This window comes from Hyperoodon ampullatus (genome assembly GCF_949752795.1).
Source record: "Hyperoodon ampullatus genome assembly, chromosome: 1".
Taxonomy (NCBI): Eukaryota; Metazoa; Chordata; class Mammalia; order Artiodactyla; family Ziphiidae; genus Hyperoodon; species Hyperoodon ampullatus.
The window spans coordinates 215898075-215924619 of NC_136914.1; the positions used below are offsets into that span (position 1 = coordinate 215898075).

General features: G+C 36.2%; 1 protein-coding gene across 1 annotated transcript in view; it reads right to left on the reverse strand.

Annotated features, from left to right (window-relative positions):
• PDZD8 (PDZ domain containing 8) overlaps positions 1-26545 on the reverse strand; it is a gene marked incomplete at its 5' end in the record, with an annotated part of 84532 nt that overhangs the window by 20508 nt on the left and 37479 nt on the right. Inside the window, one exon of the mRNA XM_079698083.1 lies at positions 16468-16570. Within this exon, the coding sequence (XP_079554209.1) occupies positions 16468-16570 (103 nt within the window). The remainder of the gene's footprint in view (positions 1-16467; positions 16571-26545) is intronic.

Genomic DNA, 26545 nt, shown 5'->3' on the forward strand with positions numbered 1-26545 from the left:
CAACAGCTTACTGTCCATCTCAATTAGAAGCAGCAATGAGGCTGTTGAAGATCTAGAGCCAGATTTCATATTTTACCATCCGTCACCTTTAAAAATCACAACCATAATTGATGATTCCACTAACTTCATCAGTACCATGCTAAACACTCACAAGGGAAAGTGCATGTTCTTATTCACACTCATTGTCTCCCCTTCCCCTCCTCTCTTCTTCTCCCCCACACAAACACACCTGAGTGTAAAGTAACGCAAGTAACATTTGGCTCGGTTATGAAGTAACTGAGTTAGAAGTAGAGTACTATTACTCAATTTCTGCTTTTAAAGCATATGTCAATAAATTATAATTCTAAGAAGTTAATAAAACAATGTCTAGGTTCTAGAATGAAAAAGGAAACACATAAGAAAGAGAAAATACTGAGTCTCTGAAGGGTCATTCTGTATCAATTTAATCTACTTTTACACTCAGGCAGTTTTAACAGCACAGAAGATTCAAACAAATAGTTCATGGGACTCTCAACTACTGGGTAACTATTTTGCTTCCAAGGATTCAGCTGAATTCTCAATCGTCTTCCATTCAGATTTATCACTCTAACAGAAAAAAGGAGATACTTTTTCACGTAAAGTATAACTCTTGAAACAGACATACGGCAAATGTCTTGTTTTTATCTCTTGGCATACAAATTACTATCAACTCTCACAAAACCTTTCAAAGACCTGTCATTAAAGTGTAACCACTTCATAAAGGTTTAAATCATAACAGATCTTAAACTCATACGCCAGATAAATAAAAAAGAGTGCCACTGCAGAAGTAAATTTTCATGCCCCGTCCCAAATGATGACAAAAATTATTTTTAAAAGGGGGGGGGGTTCTTAAAGGGGCATATTTGCACAGTACAGGGAATAAATCCTGAATTCTCTCACATGGATTTTACATGTAAACATTTTCTTTGTCAGTAGAATGCCTAAATTTTCAGTTATCACTTTTCAATGAATAGTTAAAAAACAAAACAAACAACAACAAAAATACTGAAATCAACTCCTCCTCAGTACTAGGACAGATTCAAAATTCTTTCTTGAAGTGTCTGGGATGGTCTGTATTCAGTGTTGGGTCTGAATTCTAGCTCGAACGTTAACTAGTTTTGTGGTCTCAGGCAAGTGAGTTAGCCTCTGTGAGTCTTATTTGTAAAAAGAGGATACTAATGTCTACCACACTGGGTTGTTGTCAAGATTAAATGAACTCCCGGACTAAATATCTAGCACAATCCAGGCACTTTTGTTATCTCTCTTCAGGTGGATTAGGAAGACCTCTTTCTGGGGTGAAAATACAAGTGAGGCCCCTCAATCTCTAAAACGGAATGCCAGCTTGGCTATTTGATAACCTTGTCTCTAAAGCAACTGAATGGTAAATTAGGACTGCATCCTTTCATTGCCTCATCTGAGAGACAACAAAGATGTAGAAATATGCTGAGAAAATAAAGTCCATTATACAAATACAATTGACCTAAGAGATCCAAAGAATAAAACTGATCCTTTGCCCCGGTTCAAAGCCTGTTAGGAAAGTAATCATGTCCAAATGATTACCTTGCAATACAAAGGGTTTCTTCTCTCTCCCTTTTTAAATGTGATTGAATTCTCCATTAATATTTTGATCTGAAACTATAATAATTTAAAATTTATACAACTATTCCAGTGAAATAAAAAACTCTTAAAAGTATGTAAAGTCTGAGTTGTTATGGGCACAATGGAGTGGAACACTCTTGCCCTTTCTAATTCCTTTGTCAAATAGAAACAGCTCTGATTCCAAATCACCAAGTCAACCCTCAGCTTCCTATATTACCAATGTCCTTCTACAGGGTGATTTACACCTCACTAAGGAAGTATGAGAGCTTTAGGGCCAGATTGTTTTTTATTACTTTTTAACTTGAAATAATTCCAAACTTACAGAAAAGTTGCAAAAATAGTACTAAGGGTTTCCATTTATCCTAAATCTAGATTTACCATTAACATTTTTTCTCTCTCTGCATATTTTTCCTGAACCATTTGAAAATAAGTTGCAGACATGATGCCCCCTCACCATTAAATATTTAAGTGTATATTTCCTAACAAGGACATTTTCTTATATAACCATAGTACAATTATCAAGGTCAGAAAATTAACATTGATACAAATACTATTATCTAATTTATAGACTTGATTCTAGTTGGGATGCAATTTTGAAATACATATTACTAGCCTTTTATTTTTGCATAATCTTTGATCAAGGAATCATAATCGGGGTCAGCAAACTATAGCTGTTTTAAAAAAGTTTTATTGGAAAACAGCCACACTCATTTGTTTATGTATTGTCTCTGGCTGCTTTAGAGTTAAAACAGCGGAGGTGAATAGTTGCAACAGTTACTATCTGGCCCACAAAGCCTAGAATATTTCCTATCTGGCCCTTTATAGAAAAAGTGTGCCAAACCATGACTTAAATGTGCATGAATATATATACACTGCCATTATAGATTTCTCTACAACATCAAAAAACTGGAAAAAGTCTAAATGTTTATCAATAAATGATTGGTTAAATAAATTATGGTACCCAGTGGAATATCATGCAGATATAAAAACAATAATACATGTATATGGAGATAAAAATATGCCCTCAGTATATTGCTAAGTTGGGAAAAAAGTAGGTTATAAAATACACAGTCTTATTTTATTCTTATTTAAAGAACCATACCTAGGGGCAGGACAGGAATAAAGACAGATGTAGAGAATGGACCTGAGGACACAGGGGCGGGAGGCAGGGAGGGGAAGCTGGGATGAAGTCAGAGTAGTAGCACTGACACATATACACTACCAAATGTAAAAGAGATAGCTAGTGCGAAGCAGCTGCATAGCACAGGGAGATCAGCTCTGTGCTTTGTGACCACCTAGAGGGGTGGATAGGGAGGGTGGGAGGGAGGCACCAGAGGGAGGGGATATGGGGATATATGTATACATATAGCTGATTCACTTTGTTAGCAGAAACTAACACAACATTGTAAAGCAATTATACTCCAAAAAAGATGTAAAAAAAAAAAAAAAAAAAAAAGAGAACCATAAACATACCTCATGAATAGTGTGTGTATACTTGTATTTATAAAGTTCTTCTAAAAAGTTATTAGTGGTTTCTCTGGATAGTAGGATTATGGCTGACTTTTGCAGTTTTCTTTATAGCCTTCTGAATTTATTTTTAATATGGGCAAAAAAAGAAAGCTCATACCAATTTCCAAACACATATCACTTTTATCTTTTAGAAATTACTGATTTTACTGTTAAAATATGCAAGTATCCTCCAATTTCACAAATGAATGTATCACCACAAAAACTAAAACTCTGCTTCATGATAGCTACTTCCTTATGCTCAATGGTTTCTTACTTAGACTTCTGACAACATTCTCAGTGTTGATCAATTTATGAAAGATAACTCACACATCATTTAGAAAACAAGCCATCTCTCTATACTCTAGGATAATCACTTGATAACCTTTAAAGAAATATAATGTTTGACCCAGAAGTAGTCTTTTTTTACAGTGATTAATAAAAACATTAACTCTTCCAGTATAGAGCATACTATTTATATATAAACAGCTTTCAAATATAACCACATATTTGCCTAGTACAATCCAGTATCAATGTAATCAACATGCTTACAAATGGGAAACACAGCTGCCCCTAAACCCACTTTAAATGCTATTTATGGTCAATATTTATGTGGAGAAATACACAACACCTTATGGAAATACTCATTTAACAGGGCACATGTATTAAGCATTGTTGTTGCTGCCCTTTCCAGTTGGCTGTTTGAAGATGATAACACAAATTTCAACCTGGTTTTACTTTTGGCCTATGCATCTTAAAGTACCTTCAATAAGTAAATGATAAACTTCACATTTATAGTAAAATGCAAAAGTGAGTGCTACTACTTCCTATATGTTCTAAAATTATATTATTACAGACATCTAGACATTTTTTACTGTGCTATGACATTAACACTCTTTATTCCTAAGAAGTTCTTACTTGTCTTAAACCTTCCTGAAATTTAAAAGTTTGTCAATGCTTTACCCTCAGCTGAGATGGGCAACAGCTAGTTGATCTCTATCCTTCTTATAAGAGCCTTTAATAAACTTGCTGAGGTTCTTAAAAGTCACCATTTGAAACTCTTGTCTTAAAACAACACTATCCTTTGAGGAGGCTATTTCCTTGTCCTCCTCCCCTTGTTACAGGAAGGATTTAGACGGGAGAGGGGGATTTACGAGGATATATAAAATATCAGATAGCACTAAAAACACCGGAGCAAAAGAGGCGGCATTTGGGTCAAGTTCAGTGATAAGAGTTACTGTTACAGCTACCATGATACTGGGCGAAGTGTTTAACCATTACTACTATCTCTTTTTTAGAGATTATGAAAAAACTTGTTCACAGGCATAGAACTTGAGTGGAAGAGCTGGACCTGAAGCCACCATTCATGGAGATGGTATAGTAATGAAGAATACCGGCTCTGGGTGTGCAGACTGCTTTTACCACCTGCTTAGCTGGATGATCTGGGTAGGTTACTTTCTCTCTGTGTCTCAGTTTCCTCGTACATAAAATGCAGATGATAATAGTGCCTATTCTCATGGAGTTGTTATAAGAATTAAGTGGTTAATGCGTATGTCTTAAAATCATCAGAGGCACACAGAAATCACTCACATCTTGTTATTGCTCCTAAATATCACTGGACTGAACGCACGTGGGCAAGGAATTGTATACACTGCAGGATCTCTGACAAAACCTCTCTAACACTTTTCTAAATTGTTTATTTCCTAGTTCTATATCCTGCATCTGAGTGTATGACTCAGAAAATGAGCTATTTGGCTAAATGGATTTCTACGGTAAGGTGCTACTGTGCCTTGAATAGGAATGTTTTAGTTCATGACAAAGTATGAACTTAGTGAATCAGTTTTACTTGGATTGCAGTGAACTGGAGGGTTCTAAGAAACAGAATGCTTAAGTTTCATTAAAACCAATGTTTAAATTTCATTAATATTATTTCCTTAACTTGTTCTCAAAAGCTCTTTCAAAAAAAAGATTTAGATTCTTATTATTCTTTTGTGAAACCATTTGGCTTCTCTTTATCCTACTTGAAAAAGGAAATCTAAAAACAAAGCATATACCCCAAATAAAGTGTTCAACTTACCAGATACTAAAACTTTCATCGACAGCACTGAAAATATTAAAAACAAACAAATGAAAATGAATAATCAAAGCAGCACATAAAAAAAAATCCATCTCTGGACGGACTTTTTTTTTTTTGCAGTATGCAGGCCTCTCACTGTTGGGGCCTCTTCCATTGTGGAGCGCAGGCTCCGAACGCGCAGGCTCAGCGGCCATGGCTCACGGGCCTAGCCGCTCCGTGGCATGTGGGATCTTCCCGGACCGGGGCACGAACCCGTGTCCCCTGCATCAGCAGGCAGACTATCAACCACTGCGCCACCAGGGAAGCCCTGGACTGACTTTTGACCATCACTGTACCTCAGCTTCAACACATCCAGAATGAGATCTCCTCTTCCTCTTTTTCCTTCTCCCTCCTCATGGCTCTCGTCTTTCTGGCTTCCTCTCTCATTCTCCAAAACCCCCTCCATTTCCAGTGGTATCTAAGCCACAATGATTCTATTTTCCATTTTCACCACCATTCTGTTTCAGACCTTCATTACCCTTCACCTCTTCTATTTCAAGTCTTCCCCTTGTCAAATTATCCTTGACTTTACCCATTTGCTGCCAGATTTAGTAAACATCTTACTACCTACTATATGCCAGATACTGTGCTAGACATTTTAATATACAGAGTCTCATTTATCCCTTACACAACCATGTGAAGCACTATCATTCCCATTTTATAGAGGAATAAAATACTTGTGGATGAGATAGGTTTGGGGACTGTCAGTAAATGAAATATCCTTCTGTCAATAAGTGAAATAGCTAAGACTCAAAGTGAGAGCCAAGTCTGCCTAAAGCAAGATTGTGATGAGATTACTTTCATTTTAAAAGCCTCCATAACTGCTAACTGTCTGGGAGTAACAGCCAAACTTCTTAGGCTGGTATTTAAAGCACTTCTTTAATTGGATAACATGGTCCAATCCTTTTACTCTTGTTTTGCATGATCTTCCTGCATTACCATATTCTTCAGCCAACCTGGATGACTCAATGTATCCTAAACATACTCAAACATTCATACTCTTTATTTGAGTTTACCCCATGTTTTCCACCTTGAAATGCCCTCCTTACTACCATTTTAAAATCCTATATATACTGTGAGGCTTGGCTCAAATGTCACCTCAAAATATCCTTTCCTGGTTTTTCCAAAAGAATGCTATCTCCCCTTCAACGGAACCTCATAGTACTTTATTATGAAACTCTCTTAGAGCATTCATATGCTATAGTAATATTGATGCTCATCATACTGTTGACCTTATTTCCTCCTCCTTGAAGGAAGGGACCACATTCTCATTGCCTTGCACCTCATACTCAGTTTCTTCTTTCTCATACCCAGTGCCTTACACTGACTTGATTTGGAGACACTTCTATATTTTAACCTAAGTTTCTACTCTTTTCACAGAATTTCACAATCATATTAAACACACTTAGAAAATATGAGACAGAAAACTGCATCCCTCATTTCTAACCAAGATGAACTTTAAGAGTGGAAATGCTGAATAGGATTTACTACTAAAGCTTAAAGGCATTTAGTTTATTTAAGAAGCCAAATTATAGAACATTACATATGGTTAAAATTTCATTGGGTCCCTACTGTATTCACAAATATTATCAAATGGAACTAAACCAGAGTTTTCATAAAAACTGACATTTTCAAAAAAGCTTTATTTGCTTTAATCTTTCTCTTCCTTTTGACAAGATTAAGACTGTAAATGGCAAATGGTTAAATAGGAGCGCCAAATAATACTATCTGCAAGACATCTGGCCTTAAACAAACACACCAAAATGCCAACTCTGAAGCATCTAGCCTAATGTATTTATAAATTTGTCTGTCTCTGATGTTCTTACTTGAAACCACAGTTCTTTAGGGAGTTCTTTGAGACTCTTTGTATGTACACTCAATAATTCATGGACAAATATCATTCAGCAAGAACTTCTAAAACTCTCCAAAACTAAAAGGGAAGTAAGGCAAGTAAAAATTTTAGATCCCACAGTCATTTTATTTAGGCTATGCTGAACTACACTCATTGGGTAAGAAGTTCTTCTGATATGTTAAATAATGCCATTATACCATTATGTACCATATTTGTAAACTCCTCACTCTAAAAACCAGGCTTTTTATACAGAAGGAATATTGAGCAGTTAATCTAATTTTGTGGACCTCCTCAACCTAAACATTTTTATTTGCTTAAACCATACATCAGAGATAGCCTTGAAGGAAGAAAAGAGACAGAAATGTGACTATGTCATGCTGAAAGTTTGGAAGAAAAAAGGTTAAGGGTAAATGGAGGCTCATAGCTAAACAGACAGCTTCAGTGTTCCCCAAAACATTTATTGAATACCCACTAAATGCCAAGTGCTGAAAGTAAAAACAATCATGGTATCTGCTGTAAAGGAAGATACTGGCAGAGATAACCCAAATCAAAATATCATACAAATATAAATGAAAACTCCCAACTGTGATAAATATTACCAAAGAGTTTCATGCTCATTAGGAAAAGTTTCCCAGAGAAATGATGATTGGTTGGTGAGTCAGTTCGGGACTGATAAGAAGGCAGACACACATAAATATCTGAAACAGAAGGACTTTAAAAGAGGAAATGGCTACTCAGTGATGGAAGAACTGAGAACCAAATAGGAGACAGTGAAGCAACTTTGTCTCAGATAGTCACTACCACCCCTTCGGCTGGAAGGACAGAGGGAAGAAGTAGTATTAGGTGAGGCCTGGGGCTGGAGCATCAGGCAGAAGCTGGAAGCATGGTGAGCCTGTCCTGTGAGAAGTATGGAGCCATGAAGGCCACTTATCCTCCCCTCCCTCCTCCCAGGACATTCACTGAACAACTGCAACATGCCAGGAATTCTACTAGGTGCAGGACACACAGCATAAATAGAATATAGCATATTTGTGCTCCTGCAAAGTCTATCAGCAAGTACGTAGTATGCAGTATTACCAAAGACCTTTTAAGTGCCCTTCTTTTAGCATTTAGCATGTAATTATCATTAGTGCTATGAGATTTATCTTCATAGACCCAGAGACTTAGTTCCTTGCTCCGTAAATCTGTTTATCATTCTATTGTTTACTTTTTATATTTATATGCTTCTGTTAATCATTCACCCACCTTTGTCTTTTCAGCTGAAGAACATTAATTTTTTCCCATCTATTTATCTTTATATGGCTATCTCACTTCCATATAAAGTTCAGTTCTTTCTCCCCACCTTATCTAGCAATTATAAATTTCTTGTATTATAGAAACCAGAAATGTACAAATAATTTATTCTCTCTGAGAACTTCATAGTTTTAAAATAAGCATATTCATTTTTTGACACCCACTCTAATGAAAAGTTGTCTTGTTTTGGAGGTACAATGATATATTGTCTATTTCTTTAGGGAGCCTAGATCTCACATATTTTAGGCAGTTTGGAATTCTTTCTTACATATTTGTCCTCAGAGAGCTTTCTCAATTTTGTACCTTTTAACTTGGAACGTTTTATCGACAGAAGTTTAATGACATGTGCAAATCTGAATATTATATTGTACGTTGCTCCCTCTACATCTGTGCTGTCTGATACAGTCACCACTACCCACATGTGGCTGAGCACTTGAAGTGTGGCTAGGATGAATTGTGATGTGCTATAAGTGTAAAATATGCTCCAGATTTCAAAGACTATAAAAAAAAATCTCCTTAATTTTTATGTTGATTACATGTGGAAATGACAATATTTTAGGTGTATGGGTCAAATAAAAGATTACTAAAATTGTTTACTTGTTAATTTCTACTTTAAAAAATGTGGCTGGAAGAAAACTTAAAATTACCTAAGTGGCATGCATTTTATTTCTATTGGACAGTGCTATTTTAGATCATTTGTGAAAACTGATCAAAGTCCCGGACTCAAGCATTCAGGATATTACACCTGGTCATTTTTACCCTGTTTCCCCTATCCTTAATGCAGATCTATCTGTGACAAAATATTCTCCTAGTAATTAGATGTTTGGGGAACCTCTGGTATGGATCTTCATCAAAAGCTTTCTGAAAGCTGAGAATGCATTTACTGTTTCCATTTCTTCTATTTGCTTGTTTGGCATCTTCATATTAGACAGGAAGGATTTCCCTATACATTGTATTTTCTCCAAAATGACTACTTTCCCTCTACCAAATGTTTCCTGTATTCAGTGGCCCTAACCTGTACTCTGGAAGTAAAGGGAGACTCACTGACTCTATGATAAGGCATATTATCAGGCTCAATCTTTGGCATTTAAACATGGCTGATCTTATTATGAAGGCCTTTCCACTCAAATTCCATCTCCCCATAGTTTCAGAGCCTTCCTTGCCTCTGCTCTAAAATGATTCCACTAACACCATTCCCAAATTGTCTCTTAATTATCAGAATACCACACACAGTCTAGTTTTGTTTGAGGTAGTGGGATTTAAGGGAGCAAGTACAGATCCTATGGGCAAAAGACTTTGGCTCTTTGTATATGGTAAAAGTATCAATATTTCATAGACGCTGAAGTATTACATATGTGACATATTTGGTTCACATGTCCCTTTTCCTACACTGACAGTTCTTAGAAAGTAGGCACCATCTCTTCAAATGTCTAACTGTAAGGGTATGTTTAAAAGAAAATGGAAGGGAACCTGATATAAATTATTTATTTCTCAGAATCAGATCCTTTCAAAAAATGAGGTTTTGGGACTTCCCTGGTGGCGCAGTGGTTAAGAATCCGCCTGCCAATGCAGGGGACACGGGTTTGAGCTCTGGTCTGGGAAGATCTCACATGCTGTGGAGCAACTGGGCCCGTGCACCACAACTACTGTGTGTGTGTTCTGGAGCCCACGAGCCACAACTACTGAGCCCGCGTGCCACAACGACCGAAGCCCACGCACCTAGAGCCCGTGTTCTGCGACAAAGAGAAGCCACCTCAATGAGTAGCCCCCGCCTTCCGCAACTAGAGAAAGCCCGCATGCAGCAACGAAGACCCAACGCAGCCAAAAATAAAAATAAACAAATAAATTTATATATATATAAAAAATGAGGTTTTGATAGGGAAGCAGCAGTACAGAGAAGGAAAAGTACCACTCAAATCAAACAAAAAGATAAAGTCTAGACTCTAGATAATTCTTCTGACTTCATAATTTTGGGTGCGGTAGACCCTATCTAAAGCCCTTCTTATAGCAGTGGCCAATTTCAAGTTGCCAGCTGACACCATACAACCCTCTGAAAGGAATACATTCATTCTGATTAAGAGCTCCAAATTATTATTTATGGACTCTCCCCAAGTTGTTTGCTGAATGCTTTTCAGGAATTTATTACTTCTTATTTTTCAGACAGATCTGAAATATGACATTTCCTAATGTCTTTAACCATAGTTCCCTCTGGTACCTGCATACTGGGCTACATAAGACATGAAGTGCTTCTACTTCTTTTTACAATGAACACATGACTGTTCCAGGATCTCTCTTTTGTCCACCTAATATATTCAGGGAAGATTCTTTTTAAATTCATCTCCACTTCAAAGGAAGAAATCGATATTCTTCCTTCCTCTTTGACAGTGACATATTTATGCCAATGGACTGACTTAACAAGTTAGATTTTTAGCTTTCTATCTCTAATTAGAGAAGGAAAGACTTGACCCTTACAAAGGACAATTGCTATCAAGTGTCTGAGTGCACAGTGTGGTAGGGTGGAAGGAGAGGGAATAGGGTTAGTATCAAAAAATGTACATTAAAAAGCTTGTTTTTAAAATTAAAACTCTTTTCATAACTCCTTTTATTCAGAATGGAGAACAAGGGAAAGAACTAGATTGAACAGCCAGATGCCAAAAGGCCCCCAGTGCTTTTTCCTCTGCCCCAGAACTCCCAGATTCAGAGGTTCCACAACTCATATTCATGGTGCCTTCTTCTCTTCTCTCCAAATGGCCTCAAGAATTCCAGGTTGCACCAAGAATAAAACAATTTTGAAGACTCCAGTGACAGTGGGGATAAATGATGGAAGAGAAGACATGGATGGCACAGGCAGGATAGTTGAGAGAGAGTAAGAGAAAAGAACATTTACTGATAACCTATTTTATGTCTGGGGCTAAGGGTAAAGCAAGTGGGTGGTCAAAGATGAGGGGACTCCAACTCTGGGAGGGTAAGACTCAGGATCTCTCCCTCTTAAAAACTATGTGTGTCTATGTGACATTTATGAGATCTGTTTGCTTTACCATGCATATAATAATGATTATGTATACTCAATATGTTTAATATACGTCAGATTAATTTTATTGTGAATGTTATTTGATAAGTACTATAAATTCTAGAGTTATACAGTTGTTTTCATAGTTTCCTACTGAAATATCATGGCCTGAAACTTTTTTAAAATCTGAAAACTCCTTGAATTTTCTTCCTTAGTGAAAGGGAAGCAAATTATCATTGCCAAACCTGCATAATGCAAGACTGAAATAAATCATGAAGTGCCTTGTCTCTTTTGGTGTAGGTAAACATATTTTTAGTATTGGCTCTCTCAACTCTTGCAAGATGATCTTATAATTATTGTTTAAGCCTAATTTCTAATTTATTTGCTATGAAATCTTATGGGATTCTCATGAGGAATTTTATTTATTTATTTATTTAGTTAGTTAGTTATTTACTTATTTCGGTACGCGGGCCTCTCACTGTTGTGGCCTCTCCTGTTGCGAAGCACAGGTTCCGGACGTGCAGGCTCAGCGGCCATGGCTCACGGGCCCAGCTGCTCTGCGGCAAGTGGGATCTTCCCGGACCGGGGCACGAACCCGTGTCCCCACATCGGCAGGCGGACTCTCAACCACTGCGCCACCAGGGAAGCCTTCCTTATTTATTATTTTTAAGGAACAAACACTACCACAAAGTACCTCATTTACCCTATGAGCTCTTTCATTGTGCAAATGAGCTAATAAGCAGCGCACTGACCTAAGTGTCTGATTTTGATCCAAACTTTCCTCAGATATCTAATAAATAGGAAGTAGGTTCTATGCAGGGTATTTATTAAATTCTTCTTTTCAACTATTCCCTGATATCCCAATTCAAGAAAAATTCCATTAAAAATAAAAAGTCATCAAATAAATTCGAATTTTTCTTGTGGCAAGACTGTGGACTGGACTCCTAAAAGGCATTCGTAACTCTTTTTCCCTTGCCTTCTACCTCTACTAAGGCTGAAAAACTAAAATGATTCCCTATACTTCCTTACTGCTGGGGGAGGCCACGTGATTTAGTTCTAGCCAATGAGATATAAGTGGAACTTCTAGGAAAGCATTTTAAAAAACCAAAACCTGGCTGACATGTCTCTTTGGCATGCCTTACGCCTCACTCTTTTTCTTGAAAGATGGATACCTAGGGGTGCATTAGCCATCTTGCAACCATGGAGACAAAAACCCTGTGCTATGGATGATGGAGGAGAAAGCCAATAAGAGCCATGCTCCTTGATTACAATATTGCTGAGCTGCCATACTAACCCAGGGCTTATCACACAAGACAGATAATTCCTTTTCTTGCTTAAGCCACTATTCATTAGATTTTGCTAGGACTCGCAGCTATTGCATTACAACTGTTCCATCTCCACACCTGCCCAACCCACCTCCACCACCCCCCATAATTGTGAAAATACTACAAATTTAAAACTTTCCATCTATTATTGATCTTCCCTAATTTAACAGCACGATAAGGTATATTATGCTTTAAAAAATGTCTGAAAAACTCAAAGGCATATTTAAAATACGTAATTAATTTTTCTTCCATTCTGCATATTCATTGAAATTGGTGGCTAACTTCACTTAATAAATTTCAAAATTAAAAAACTGATTTAAACCTGAATTTTTATTATTATTATTATTATTTTTAATTTTTATTTATTTAATTTAATTTATTTTATTTTTGGCTGCGTTGGGTCTTTGCTGCTGCACACAGGCTTTCTCTAGTTGCGGCAAGCGGGGGCTACTCTTCGCTGTGGTGTGTGGGCTTCTCATTGTGGTGGCTTCTCTTGTTGCGGAGCACAGGCTCTAGGCGTGTGGGCTTCAGTAGTTGCAGCACACGGGCTCAGCAGTTGTGGCTCGCAGGCTCTAGAGTGCAGGCTCAGTAGTTGTGGCACACGGGCTTAGTTGCTCCGTGGCATGTGGGATCTTCCCGGACCAGGGCTCAAACCTGTGTCCCCTGCATTGGCAGACGGATTCTTAACCACTGCGCCATTAGGGCTTCAGATCTGAATTATTTATTTATACAAAGATAGCTTCTAAACTCAAATACTTTTTAGCATACTTATTTTTTTAATGATGTACTTTTTTGCTAGCCAAATTTGCAATGTATCTCAAATTATCAAATCCTATTCTGTAATGCTTTATGTAATCTTGAGAAACAGTCTAATTCTCCTCCCTAGAGTTATTAAATTCAGACATATGTAATTTAGTGCCTGGAGACACTTCAGTGCTGCTGACATTTTTGACACCAGGTGTAATTAGTAACCTAGAATTCCTTCTCCAAAACTACCTATGACATATGCTAAGATCTAAAATTATGACTCAAGATTAAAGTCTTACTAACCTTTGCTACAAAATATTAAAGCTGTCTAATCTCATAGTTTTGCAAGTATAATAAAGGAAACTGAAAATGCCAATAGCAATGGCAAGTTATGACCATTTCATACCTAGACAAAACAATACTGCGTTTTCAGGTATTTATTTATTTCAGAACAAATTATAAAGCTGGTTATTTTCTCTGAGGAGTTGCTTCAAACTGCTTGAGATGTAACTTAAAGGTGGCATGAACAACCATGAGAGAAAGGGGAGATTTTCCTAAAAAAAACTATTTTGACCCTGTCATTCCCATGCCCCAAATCCTATTCTCCCAACTACCTTCATACATTCAAACTCTGGGGGTCAGCCCATCCTCCCTTTCCAGCTTTACTTCTCCCTACTTTCCCATACTCATTAAAATTACTCTATTTATTCCAAAAGAATTTCACACTGCTCAATTGTTTATATAAGAATGCTCACAATTATTACATGGAGAAATTGGAAACACTTTAAAAGTCAAAGAGGCATCCAAAAAAATACCACATAACCATTAAAAGTCATAATTTTTGAGAGCATGGCAATATGCTTATGTATCTAAGAGAATTGTAACTATTTTTTTTTTGGTAACTATTTTTTAAAATGCTATGAAGAATAACAGACTATCCCAGAAATACCAAAAAGCCCATTACTACTACTATAAAACAGCTAGGTAGTACAGTTCAAAAGTATATTCATCAGTATAATGAAGACATAATAGAGAGAGAGTTTTCCTAAATATTGGATACAAATAATAATCATAGGATTTGCTATACTGCCACCAAGAGTTAAATGTGATAGAAATAGCTAAACATCTAACTTATTAAATACAGTTTTAAAGAACACAACTATAATTTATTCCTGCAAAAAACTACTGAAGTGCTAAATAGATCTTACCTTAAAACAGACTAAAAGCAACTCTGGAGAGGTCTGGGGGTTCCAAAATCACTCTTAGAATTTTACTATTACCAAACCCTAAGATGGTGTGAAAAAAACTCAAACGAACTTTTTGGCCAGCCCAATATTTCAGTATATGCTTAGTAAATTAAATAAATTTTCTTTAAAAAAAAAAAGGCTGGGCTTCCCTCGTGGCGCAGTGGTTGAGAGTCCGCCTGCTGATGCAGGGGACGCGGGTTCGTGCCCCAGTCCGGGAAGATTCCCACATGCCGCGGAGCGGCTGGGCCCATGAGCCATGGTCGCTGAGCCTGCGCGTCCGGAGCCTGTGCTCTGCGACGGGAGAGGCCACAACAGTGAGAGGCCTGCGTACCACACACAAAAAAAAAAAAAACGGCTGAGGATCCCTTTAGGACACTGTTTTTTTTTTTCCTTCCCTATTTCAGCCATAAAATTCTGGGATTCTATTTTCACTGTGAAACTTCATGGGCTTAATAAAGAAATTCTGTAGACAACATCTTGATAAATGCTCTAAAATCTTTAATAGACAACTAGATTTATGCAAATTCCAAGAAGCATAACATAACTGCTATTAAAATTGCTATGCAGAATATTCAGAAAACACCAACTCAACTTTGGTTGAGTTGTTTGTTGGTTATTAGCTCAACAAATTAGCTAATAACTAGTGACAAGTTTTACTCATTTAGGAATCCAAAGAACCCAAACAAGTCCAATTAAAACACGTTGAGAGGGCCTTTCCTGGTGGTGCAGTGGTTAAGAATCTGCCTGCCAGCGCAGGGGGCATGGGTTCAAGCCCTGGTCTGGGAAGATCCCACATGCAGTGGAGCAACTAAGCCTGTGGGCCACAACTACTGAGCCTGCGCTCTAGAGTCCATGAGCCTAGAGCCCATGCTCCACAACAAGAGAAGCCACTGCAATGAGAAGCCCGTGGCGCAGCAATGAAGAGTAGCCCCCGCTCGCTGCAACTAGAGAAAAGCCTGCATGCAGCAATGAAGACCCAACACAGTCAAAAATAAATAAATAAAATTTTTAAAAAATGTTGAGAGTAAAGCACTGTTTTTGTGTATTTTTAATTATAGCACTTAAAATATTTTAAAAGCCTTTGCATTTTTTTTCAAAGTCTTGCAATTTAGGTGAGTTTCTTTTGAGAGAGATCAAAAAAGAAACTGGAACTCTAAGTCCTTCACACACCAAAAGTATGTCCCAAATCCATTCTCTTCTTTCCATTTCCTTGGCTACCACCTAGTTAAAGTAGCCAACACCTCCCCCTAAATACCTCCTAACTGATCTGATCTCTCAGGTTTACCCCATCGTCCTATAATCCTTTCTCTCTACAGGCAGACGATTATCAAACCTCTCCCCTATGACAGCACCACAAAAACAGGGTCTCTTGTCTTGAACTGTTTCCCCAGCATCTAACACAGTGCCTGGTACAAAGTAAGTGCTCATGAAATATCTGATCAATGAATGAATGCTCTGAATTTACAAGCTTTCTAAGGTGTTCGGAATCATTTCCTTCTGATTCCACAACTATGAAACAACTTTAAAGTTATAAAAGGAAAATTAGTTAGACAAGGTTTCTTATGCAAGCAATTAATACTATAGTTTTACATGATTCATTTTATTATGGATATATTGCAACAAGACAAATTAAAAGCTATTCGTAATTATTTGCATATGACCAAAAATAACTCTAGGATACAGAAATATTAATAAAACAACACTTATAGAATATAAACTTTATACAGATGTAAAGCTATGCAAATCTATTTTACCGTCTTAATAGAACTCCTTTGTTTTTCTTCCCAAACGCCACTGCTCAGCTCAAGTGTGCAATGAATATTTGCCTCTCTGTCATAGGATCCAAAAATAAGTAACCTGCAGTATAAAATAAAACAAGGGGACTATTATACCAATTATATGCATTAAACTTTTTCTTTCTGATCATCATACTAAAAAGTAATAAATTACTGTCAACAGAGGAAAAAATTTAATTAAACACTTCGTATACCCTCTACTGGAAAAGTAAAGCTAAAAATTAGGTGAAATTCTAGGACAAGCTGTTATTCAGCAGCTAAATCAAAGAAATAGAAAGTGGTATCTATTCATGAGGTAAACAAATTGACCAGATATCTATACACAGTAGCAAAAGCTATAGATTTTCAAATCAGCTATAGATTTGAATTTTAAAAATAAGTTGCAGAGTGATACATATATACAGTATGATACCATATCTGTAAAAATTAAACACAAAATAGTACAATATAGTTGCTATGAACACACATACATACATGTACATCTCTACTTACTAATGTGACCTTGGGCAAATTATTTAACTTCTCTAAACCCATCTCTTCCTCTGGAAAATTCAGGCCAAAAATAAAACTTACCTCTTAGAGCTGTTGTGAGAATAAAAGACAATGCATATAAGACATTTAGCATAGTGTCTCGCAAACAGTCAGTGCTCAATAAATGTTTATTATTTCTATTATCTTGAAAATAACTGTCAAGGAATAATTGTATCACTTAATTTTACTGTTTAATATTTAGATCTAAAAAGGAAATCTTGGGTCCAATCTTGAGAAGACATAAAGCAGTTTTTCTTATTGAAGGGAAAAACTGTTACCCACATGCTCAACTTCTATATTATCTACCCTCTAAGTCAGAATGTAAGTCTGCCAATGTTTTTTAGGACTAAGTTTGGGACTATCTTTAGCATTAATCAACATTTTGACTGCTACTCTATTACTTTATCTCTACACGAAGATCATAGGGATAGGAGTGAGATAATGAAAGAAAAGTGGATAAAAGACCTTAGAGTAATAAGAGAAAATTGTGTCCTAAGGTTGGAGAACTCAAGCAAATCATGTCCATACCTCACAAACTGGCTTCATAACCTGAAAAGTCAGAATAAACTCATGGCAAAGAAAAGTTCATAAATTTAAATAATTTTTAATCTGAAAGGCAATTTAAACTTACTGCTCAACAATTTACTGCCAAGAGCATTAAGAAGATTCATAATTATAAAATACTAAGTTTAGGAAAATGAGAATTTTCATTCATCAAAGCTCTGCTGCCACCATGTGTCCAAAAGAGCAAACTACCTAAAGGCCTTTATGGTCATGCAGAGAAGGCTATGCACCAGCTAGTAGTACTCTCAAATTCTCAACAGATATTACAGGATTCAGGAATAAGAAAGCATAATGCTTGGAATCTCCCCCTAAAACCATAAGTCATTCTATATTTTTCATAACGCCTTTTTTTTACATTTTAAAAAAGCACAACAAAAATTAACTCAAAATAAGTCACAGACCTAAATGTCTAATAAGAAAACATAAAAGCAAATCTTTGTGACCTTGGATTAGGCAATGATTTAAGATAGGACACCAAAAGCACAAGTAACAAAAGAAAAAATAGGTGAATGGGACTTCACTGAAATTAAAATTTTTGTGCTTCAAAGGATACCACCAAGTAAGCAAAAAGATAATCCACAAGATGGGAGAAAATATGTGCAAATCATGTATCTCGTAAGGACCTAGTATAACCTAATTTAAAAACGGACAAAGAAAATGAATAGACATTTCTCCAGAGAAGATATGCAAAAAGCCAATAAGCACATGAAAATATGCTCAACACCATTAGCCATCAGGAAATGCAAATCAAAACCACAATGAGATACCACTTCATACCCACTAGATGGCTAATTAAAAAAGAGACAATAACAAGTATGGGTGAGGATGTGGAGAACCTAGAATCTTCACACATTGCTGGAGGGCTTGTAAAATGATGCAGCCACTTTGAAAAATATTTTGGCAATTCCATAAAAAGTTAACATAGAGTTAACATATGACCTAGAAATTCCACTCCTAGGTAAATAACCAAGAAAAATGAAAGCATACATTCATACAAAACTTGACATGAATGTTCATAACAGCATCATTCATAATAGTCAAAAAGTGAATACAACCCTTATGTCCATCAGCTCATGAATAGGTAAATAAGACATGGCATATACATTCAATGGAATATTATTGGGCAACAAAAGGAAATGAAGTAATGATACCTGCTACAATATGGATGAACCCTGAAAACAAGCTAAGTGAAAAAAGCCAGTCACAAAAGACCACATACTGTATGAAATGTCTGGAAATGGGCAAATTTATAGAGGCAGAAAGTAGACTATTGATTACTTAAGGGCTGGGGGAGGAGGACTAGGGGGATTAGGAATTGACTGTTAATGAGTATGGAGTTTTTTTGAGAGGGACAAAAATGTTCTAAAATTAGACTGTGATGATGGCTGTAGAACCCTTTGAACATACTAAAACACACTAAATCATATACTTTAAATGGATAGATTGTATGGTATGTGAATTATATCTCAATAAAGCTGTTTAAAGAGAAAAAGAATAATGAGCGTTCATTAGGGTTATATCAAAAGTCTCAGAGATTTGTTACAAAAAGATATAATAATAAATGCTTGTTTTATTTTTACTATGAATCAATACACTGCAATAAGATTATGTATTTCAATAAAATAGAAAATGGATTTTTATCTGATGTTGACATTTGATAACAGAAAATATTAAAAGAAGGGTCCCTTAAAATAAATTCCAAATAAAAATCATTTAAAATATTGAAATACCACAAATATTTAACATTTAATAGTTATCATTCTTAACAATGACTTTTTTTTTTTTTTTTGTGGTAGGCGGGCCTCTCTCTGTTGTGGCCTCTCCCGTTGCAGAGCAAAGGCTCCGGACGCGCAGGCCCAACGGCCATGGCCCACGGGCCCAGCTGCTCCGCGGCATGTGGGATCCTCCCGGACCGGGGCACGAACCCGCGTCCCCTGCATCGGCAGGCGGACTCTCAACCACTGCGCCACCAGGGAAGCCCAACAATGAAATTTTCAAGTACATAAAACATTAACTGCCCTATCAGATAGCCTTGATCTTTGTTTTGTGACAAATATTCCAGATACAGAAAACTTTCATTTTAAAAGCAACTGATCAACTATTAAAAGTACTTCCAAAAACACCTTTAGGTTGGTTTGTTAGGCTCTATGTTGCTTCAGATGTTTATTTCTTTTCTTAAGGATGAAAATATTTTGTCTGATTACCCTGAATTTAATTTTGCCATTGAAATAGATACTGCTTTTATTAATTCTGATTTTAGATCAACTTCTGATTCTATGTCAGAGCACTCCACGATACTCACTTCTACTCTTTACATTTCTTCTGTTAAAGTAGTTACAAAGATCTGTAGCCAATGGTGAATATTCTGGAAAAACTGAGCAAACATTACTAGTACTCTAGAAAAGCTAACAACACTACACTAAACCATGTGTCATAAATGCCAATTTAGTAAGGATCTATTTTGCTTAGAAAATTTATTTCTTTTAAAAAAGTATTATTTCTTAGGATCTGTATAAAGTATATTACGTGTATAAACTTCTTAATATTTATTTTGTTTGCAAGAATGACCCACCATTAGCAACAGACAGGGAAAAAGAGATACCTGAGACTGACTGCGTAGATTGACTGTTTCTCTCCTACAAGCACCAGATCTGGTTCCCAGGACATAATTCCTATGTTAGCCTGAATGTGCTTTTGACTTGCAATCAGTGGATTCCTTCAACTACTAATGACTCTATGTTGATTAAGATTTAATTCTTTTAGAAGAATAATAATAGTATCCCCCATTTTCCTGATTTCTTGACTGATATCTTGACTGATTTGGAAAAACATATAATTTTCTAGATAAACGCCAGAAAGGAGTTTCCACTGTACCACTAGTACCAGCCAACTGGGTGAATTAAGAAGGCATTTGCTTTAGTTTACATAGAACATTTAAAACAAAAGTATCCACTTTCATTGTACATCTACAATTCAGTCTTGAGTTAAACAAAGATTTACCATTCAAATTATATAATCACCAGAAACAAGTAGCAACGGTCACTGGTTAATACATATTTTGAGTGAAATGAACACTCAACATATACTGAATTAGCAAGAAACGAGTACAAATACATTTGTACTATTACTACTTCCTAAGGGAGTAGGAGTCTGTACTGCAAACAAAAAAGGCAAAGAAAATCGCCTTTAGACATCTGTCTCTGGAAAGAGCTATTAGCTCTATAAAAGTTCTTTCCAATTTCAAAATGTTATTTTTTTTAAAGGCGAAGGTATATTGAAACCTCATGTTGAGCATAAGCACAAACATCACCTATCAAGAAACAAACAGAGGGCTTCCCTGGTGGTGCAGTGGTTGAGAGTCTGCCTGCCAATGCAGGGGACATGGGTTCGAGCCCTGGCCTGGGAAGATCCCACATGTCGCGGAGCAACTGGGCCCATGAGCCACAACTACTGAGCCTGCGCATCTGGAGCCTGTGCTCCGCAACGAGAGGCCGCGACAGTGAGAGGCCCGCGCACTGTGATGAAGAGTAGCCCCCGCTCCCCGCAACTAGAGAAAGCCCTCGCACAGAAACGAAGATCCAACACACCCAAAAATAAATAAATAAATACATTTATTAAAAAAAAAAAAAAAGAAAGAAACAAACAGAGAATTTATATGACTCAAGACCAAACCACTGAGAAAAGGAAAGGAATTCCCTGTGCACCCTTCTATAAGAAAGTCATTTTTATAATTAAAAGTGAAAACCAAAAATCTTTTTTTCTTTTTTTGGATGATTAAACTTAATTTGAAAGAAGAATCTCACACCTGAAGGGAGTCAAATATCACCTCAAGGGTTGTGAAAAGAATCAAACTTGGCTGACCTCCTATATATGCTTACCTCTGGTCTATACTCCTCCCCCTTGGAAATTATCCCACCCAGGACTTAACTCTCCCTGTCTATGACGAAGACCTCCAAACCCAATCTCCAGTCCCTGTCTTTCTCCTTCTCCATGTCTAAACCGTCAAGTTTGCAGAACACTTCTACAAGGAAATCTAACCATGCCCTACTACTTAAGACATATAAAGTCAAACTCATCTCCCTCTGAAACAAGCACCTCTATTGCCCCCACTAGTCCTGAAAGGGAGAAGCTTTGTCTTGATCTTTATATCTCTAATATTAGAAAATAATCAATACTTGATGACCAAATCAAAGTCAATGAGACCATAATTGTCCTAAACGCAAATCCTTAACATTCCTTTGCCTCTTCCACCTATGCCCATCCACATATTCAATCAGTCACTAAACCCTATCCTACTTATACCAGTTATCCCTTCCTGTTTCTACTAATACACGTCTTTCAAGAATTTACTTCCTCACCTTTAACCTAAATACCTCTTGTCTCTGGGCCTTCAATTTCTCTTTCTATGCAATCCATATATAAACAGCAATTTCTGAAAACAGTGTATCTTAATATCACCTTCAGACATCAATAAATTCATTAGAAGAACTAACTGACAGTCATGGAATAATGGTGCAAAGAGAGGGAAAATTCAGATAAAACACTATTTTGAATTCTTATTTTTCTGACCACAGTTCATTTTACAGTTCACTTTTGTTGAAAGTATCATATATAAGTATATAGCATGCCAACATTACACTTAAACATTTTGGAGTTTGGCATTTTAAAACATAGTGTTGGCTTTATGTCATCTGGGTTCATACTTAATTTCTTAAATTCTTTTACAATTCAGACATCAGAAGAATTAAAACAGCTGTTTTGCTGTATGAAGTAGCAGTAGAGGTATACAGGCATACCCTCGTTTTATTGTGCCTTGCTTTGTTGCTCTTTGCTTTACTATATAGTTCGTAGATATTGCATTTTTTTACAAATTGAGGGTTTGTGACAACCCTGCATTGAGCAAATCTATCAGCACCATTTTTCCAACAGCATTTGCTCACTTCGTGTCTGTGTCACATTTTGTTAATTCTCGCAGTATTTCACACTTTTTCATTATTATTATATTTGTTATGGTGATCTATGATCAGTGATCTTTGATGCTACTATTATAATTATTTGGGGGCACCACCAATCATTCCCATGTAAGATGGCAAACTCAACTGATTTTTGAAATGACAACAAAGGATTTAGACTATTACATAAACTTAGTTGATAAAGCAGTGGCAGGATTTGAGAGGACTGACTCCAATTTTGAAAAAAATTCTGCTGTGGGTAAAATGCTATCAAGCAGCACTGCACACTACAGAGAAATCATCTGTGAAAGGAAAAGTCAATCAATGCAGCAAACTTCTCTGTTGTCTTACTGTAAGAAATTACCACAGCTGCCCCAACCTTCAGCAACCACCACCCTGATCAGTTGCAGCAGCCATCAACATCGAGGCAAGATTATCCACAAGCAAAAAGATTTTACGACTCGCTGAAGGCTCAGATGATGGTTAGCATTTTTTAGCAATAAAGTAGTTTGCAATTAAGGTATGTACAGTTTTTTAGACATAATACTATCACACACTTAACAGACTACAGTATAGTATAAATATAACTTTTATATGTACTGGGAAACCAAAAAATTCATGTCATTCGCTTTATTGTCATATTCACTTTGTTGTGGTGTTCTGGAGCTATGCCTGTACAATTACAAAAGAAACAATACTATTTTCCAACACAGTAATCTTAGGAAAGAGGAGGTGGGGAAAGAATACCTACATAAACCCAGGACAAATGAACTCTAAATTTGGAATCTTCTGAAAAGTCTTCTTCTAGTCAAAAGCAACCTTGACAGGCCTTTATGATTACAGATCTATATAGCTTTAAAAACCACTAGGAGTATATTCAGCAACAGCTCCAAGTAATTCGTTCTGAGTGGAAGTTTTCCCTTACAAAAATTTAAATGTCTCATGTTTGAGCTAATTTCCTTTCATCTCTCCTCCATGAAGGAAACAACTTCAGCCTTTATCTTAATGATGCTTCATTACGAATGCACATTTCTATATCCCAAGATCTTCTTGAAAAGGTAATTTTTTAAAAAATATAATGACTTGCCTTCAAATAGGTAAAAAAAATTTCCAAAATTTATATACTCTAACATAATATGAAAAATTTAAGAAACAAAATTTTCTTCAACAAGTTTTAAAAAAAGGCTATGAAGATAGAACGAGTGAAGGATTTTGAAGTCAAACAAACCTAGATTCAAATTCCAGCTATGGGGTCTTGGGCAAGTAACTTATGGATCTCAGTTCTTCATCTATAAAATGGATATAATACTAATCTCATAAAGATGTTCTGAGGGCTGAAATAATGAATGCAAAGTACCTACCATATATTATATATTGCAGGTAATAAGTAAACGCTATTAGTAACAACAGAGGTATTTGTAGAGTCATGTCCCCAAATATACTCAAATTTAGCTAGATATTTTCTCTTTTTAAAAAAGATAAACTGTCAAACATTAAAATAAATGCAGAGTATAAGGAACACACATTTACCAACTACTCGGGGTGGCGGGGAGTTAATATTTAGCCTTATTTACTTCAGATAAAATTTTTTTAAAAAGTTACCACTTGAGTCAAAAATAAACAAGTGAATATAATCAAACTCAATACTAAAATAAATGGAAGACCAGAAACAAATGCAAGCTAGAAATATTTCTTTGGTTTTAACTTCTAAAACAGCTCATCTTGTAAACGAATTTCAAAATTCCATGTTAACAGCCTTCTCTATAGAAGAACTAAACATTTCACTATATAATATGGATATAATGCTACTTAAAGTATTAATTCCTTCTACCAAATTTTTACCTTGGAGCTGCCTCACCTAATAAAAGAAACAGCTGATTTTATTTCAAAATAGTTTAATCACATAATTAAATCCTTTCCTTTGCCTTATAAAATCAAAGTAAAAATATGTATTTCTGGTTCTAGAAGGATGGCAGTGGTGGTAGCATGGTTTTGAGTCTCCCCAAATCCTCCCATTAAAGCACAAAGAACAACCAGGAAAACAAAGGCAATACCTGTCAACAACATCTACAAGAAAACCAAGTGAACAGTACTTTTGGTAATAGTGGTAAAGTGGTCACACAAACTCTCCAACAGACTGAAGTTATAAAAACTGGATAAAAAGAATTTTAAAAACACATTTAAAGACAATGTAAACCTTCCCAAAGCAGACAGAAGGCAGAGGACAGTCTAATTTCATAAAATTGCAACAAGGAGTACAAACTGCTAGCATGGGGTTTTCACAGCTCAGGGCTATGGCTGCAGGAAAACGGTGGTGTAGTTCAAGCAGCAGAAAGTTGAAGCCTTATGGGTTTCAAGAATCAGGATACAGTGCAAAGCCAGCAGAGCCAGCAGAGCAGCTAGAAATTATGGGGAGACAAAGAAATCACTGAGAGGGTAAGTCCCATCTCTGCTCAAATCCTTGGCTGATTGCTAAATAAAGAAGGAAAAATTAGGGCACCAGTCTAAAAAGGCAGCAGTGGGAAGACAAAGGAAGAAGAGAAATATATGAGAGAAATATATGCTTTGCTGGGAAGATGGGGAGGGTGGGAAGAGTACGGAGACAAAGTTCGCAACTTGATAATAGGCAAGTTAACTGCCCACTAGAACAGAAAATCAATCATCCTCAGAATATAAGAGAATACAGAGTTGCTACAACTCATTATCTACAATGTCCAGTTTTCAATCAAAGAAAAGAGGAAAGTATGACCGATGGTCAACAGGACAGGGGTCAATAAAAACTGACTCCTAATGGGTCCAGATGATAAGACTTCAATGCAGCATTTATGTATTTTTTTCAAAGAAAAAAATATATATATATTCAAAGAATTGAAAGAACATCTTGTTCAAAGAATGAAAGAAAACACAATAATGAGTGAAAAGATAGGTATTCTCAACAGAGAAATGATAACTGTACAAAATTGAACTTCTAGAGCTGAATAGCATAATAAATGAGATTAAAAACTGGAGATAGCAGACTGGAGATAGCAGAAGACTCAGTGAACTTGAAGACAGATTAGTATTACTCAATCCAAAGAACACAGAGAAAAAAAGAAGAGTTTAAAGAAACAAACTGAACCTCAAGGACCTATGGGGAAAATGAAACAGCCCAACATATATGTAATTTGGAATCCCATAAGGAGAGGTGAAAAAGAAAGAAGTAGAAAAAATATCTGAAAAAATAATGCCCCCAAACTTCCCAAATTTGACTGAAAACATTAATGCACATATCCAAGAAGTTCACTGAAATAGAAGCATTAAAAACAAACAAAGAAAATTACCCCTAGACATAGTCAAAGGACTGAAAGCCAAAGTGAAAACTTGGAAAGCAGCTACAGAAAAATGACACATGGAGAGGAGCCGTAAGATTGATTGCTGACTTCTCATCAGAATATAGGATTGAAACAATTAAAGTGTTGAAGGAAAATAATTGTCAGCTTAGACATCTATATCAGGAAAACTATCCTTCACAACTGAATGAAAAATAAATTTCCAGATAAACAAAAAAAGAGAATTTGTTGCCAGCAAACCTAAATAACAAGAAATGCTAAAGGAAGTTCTTGAGGCTGGAGGGACGGGATACCAGATGGTAACTTTGATCTAAAGGAAGGAATGAAGGGCAATAGAAATGTTAAATATACAGTAGATGTAAAAAAAATTTGTTTCTTTTAATTTCTTTAAAAGACATATGACTGTTTAAAGCTAAAAATAACACTACTGATGGGTTAATAACATATATGAATGTAATATACAGGTTTCCCCCCGCTATCCAAAAGTAGAGCATTCCTATGAAACTTTTTGTAAGCAAAAATGGTGTAAAGGGCAGAAGCAATTATCTTAGGACACATCTTACTAACGGATGCACAAAATAAATCAAGATAAAGCACAGATGTTCACAGACACAGTTCAAAGCTACAGCGGCTTGATGCTGGGATGCTGAATGTGGTTCC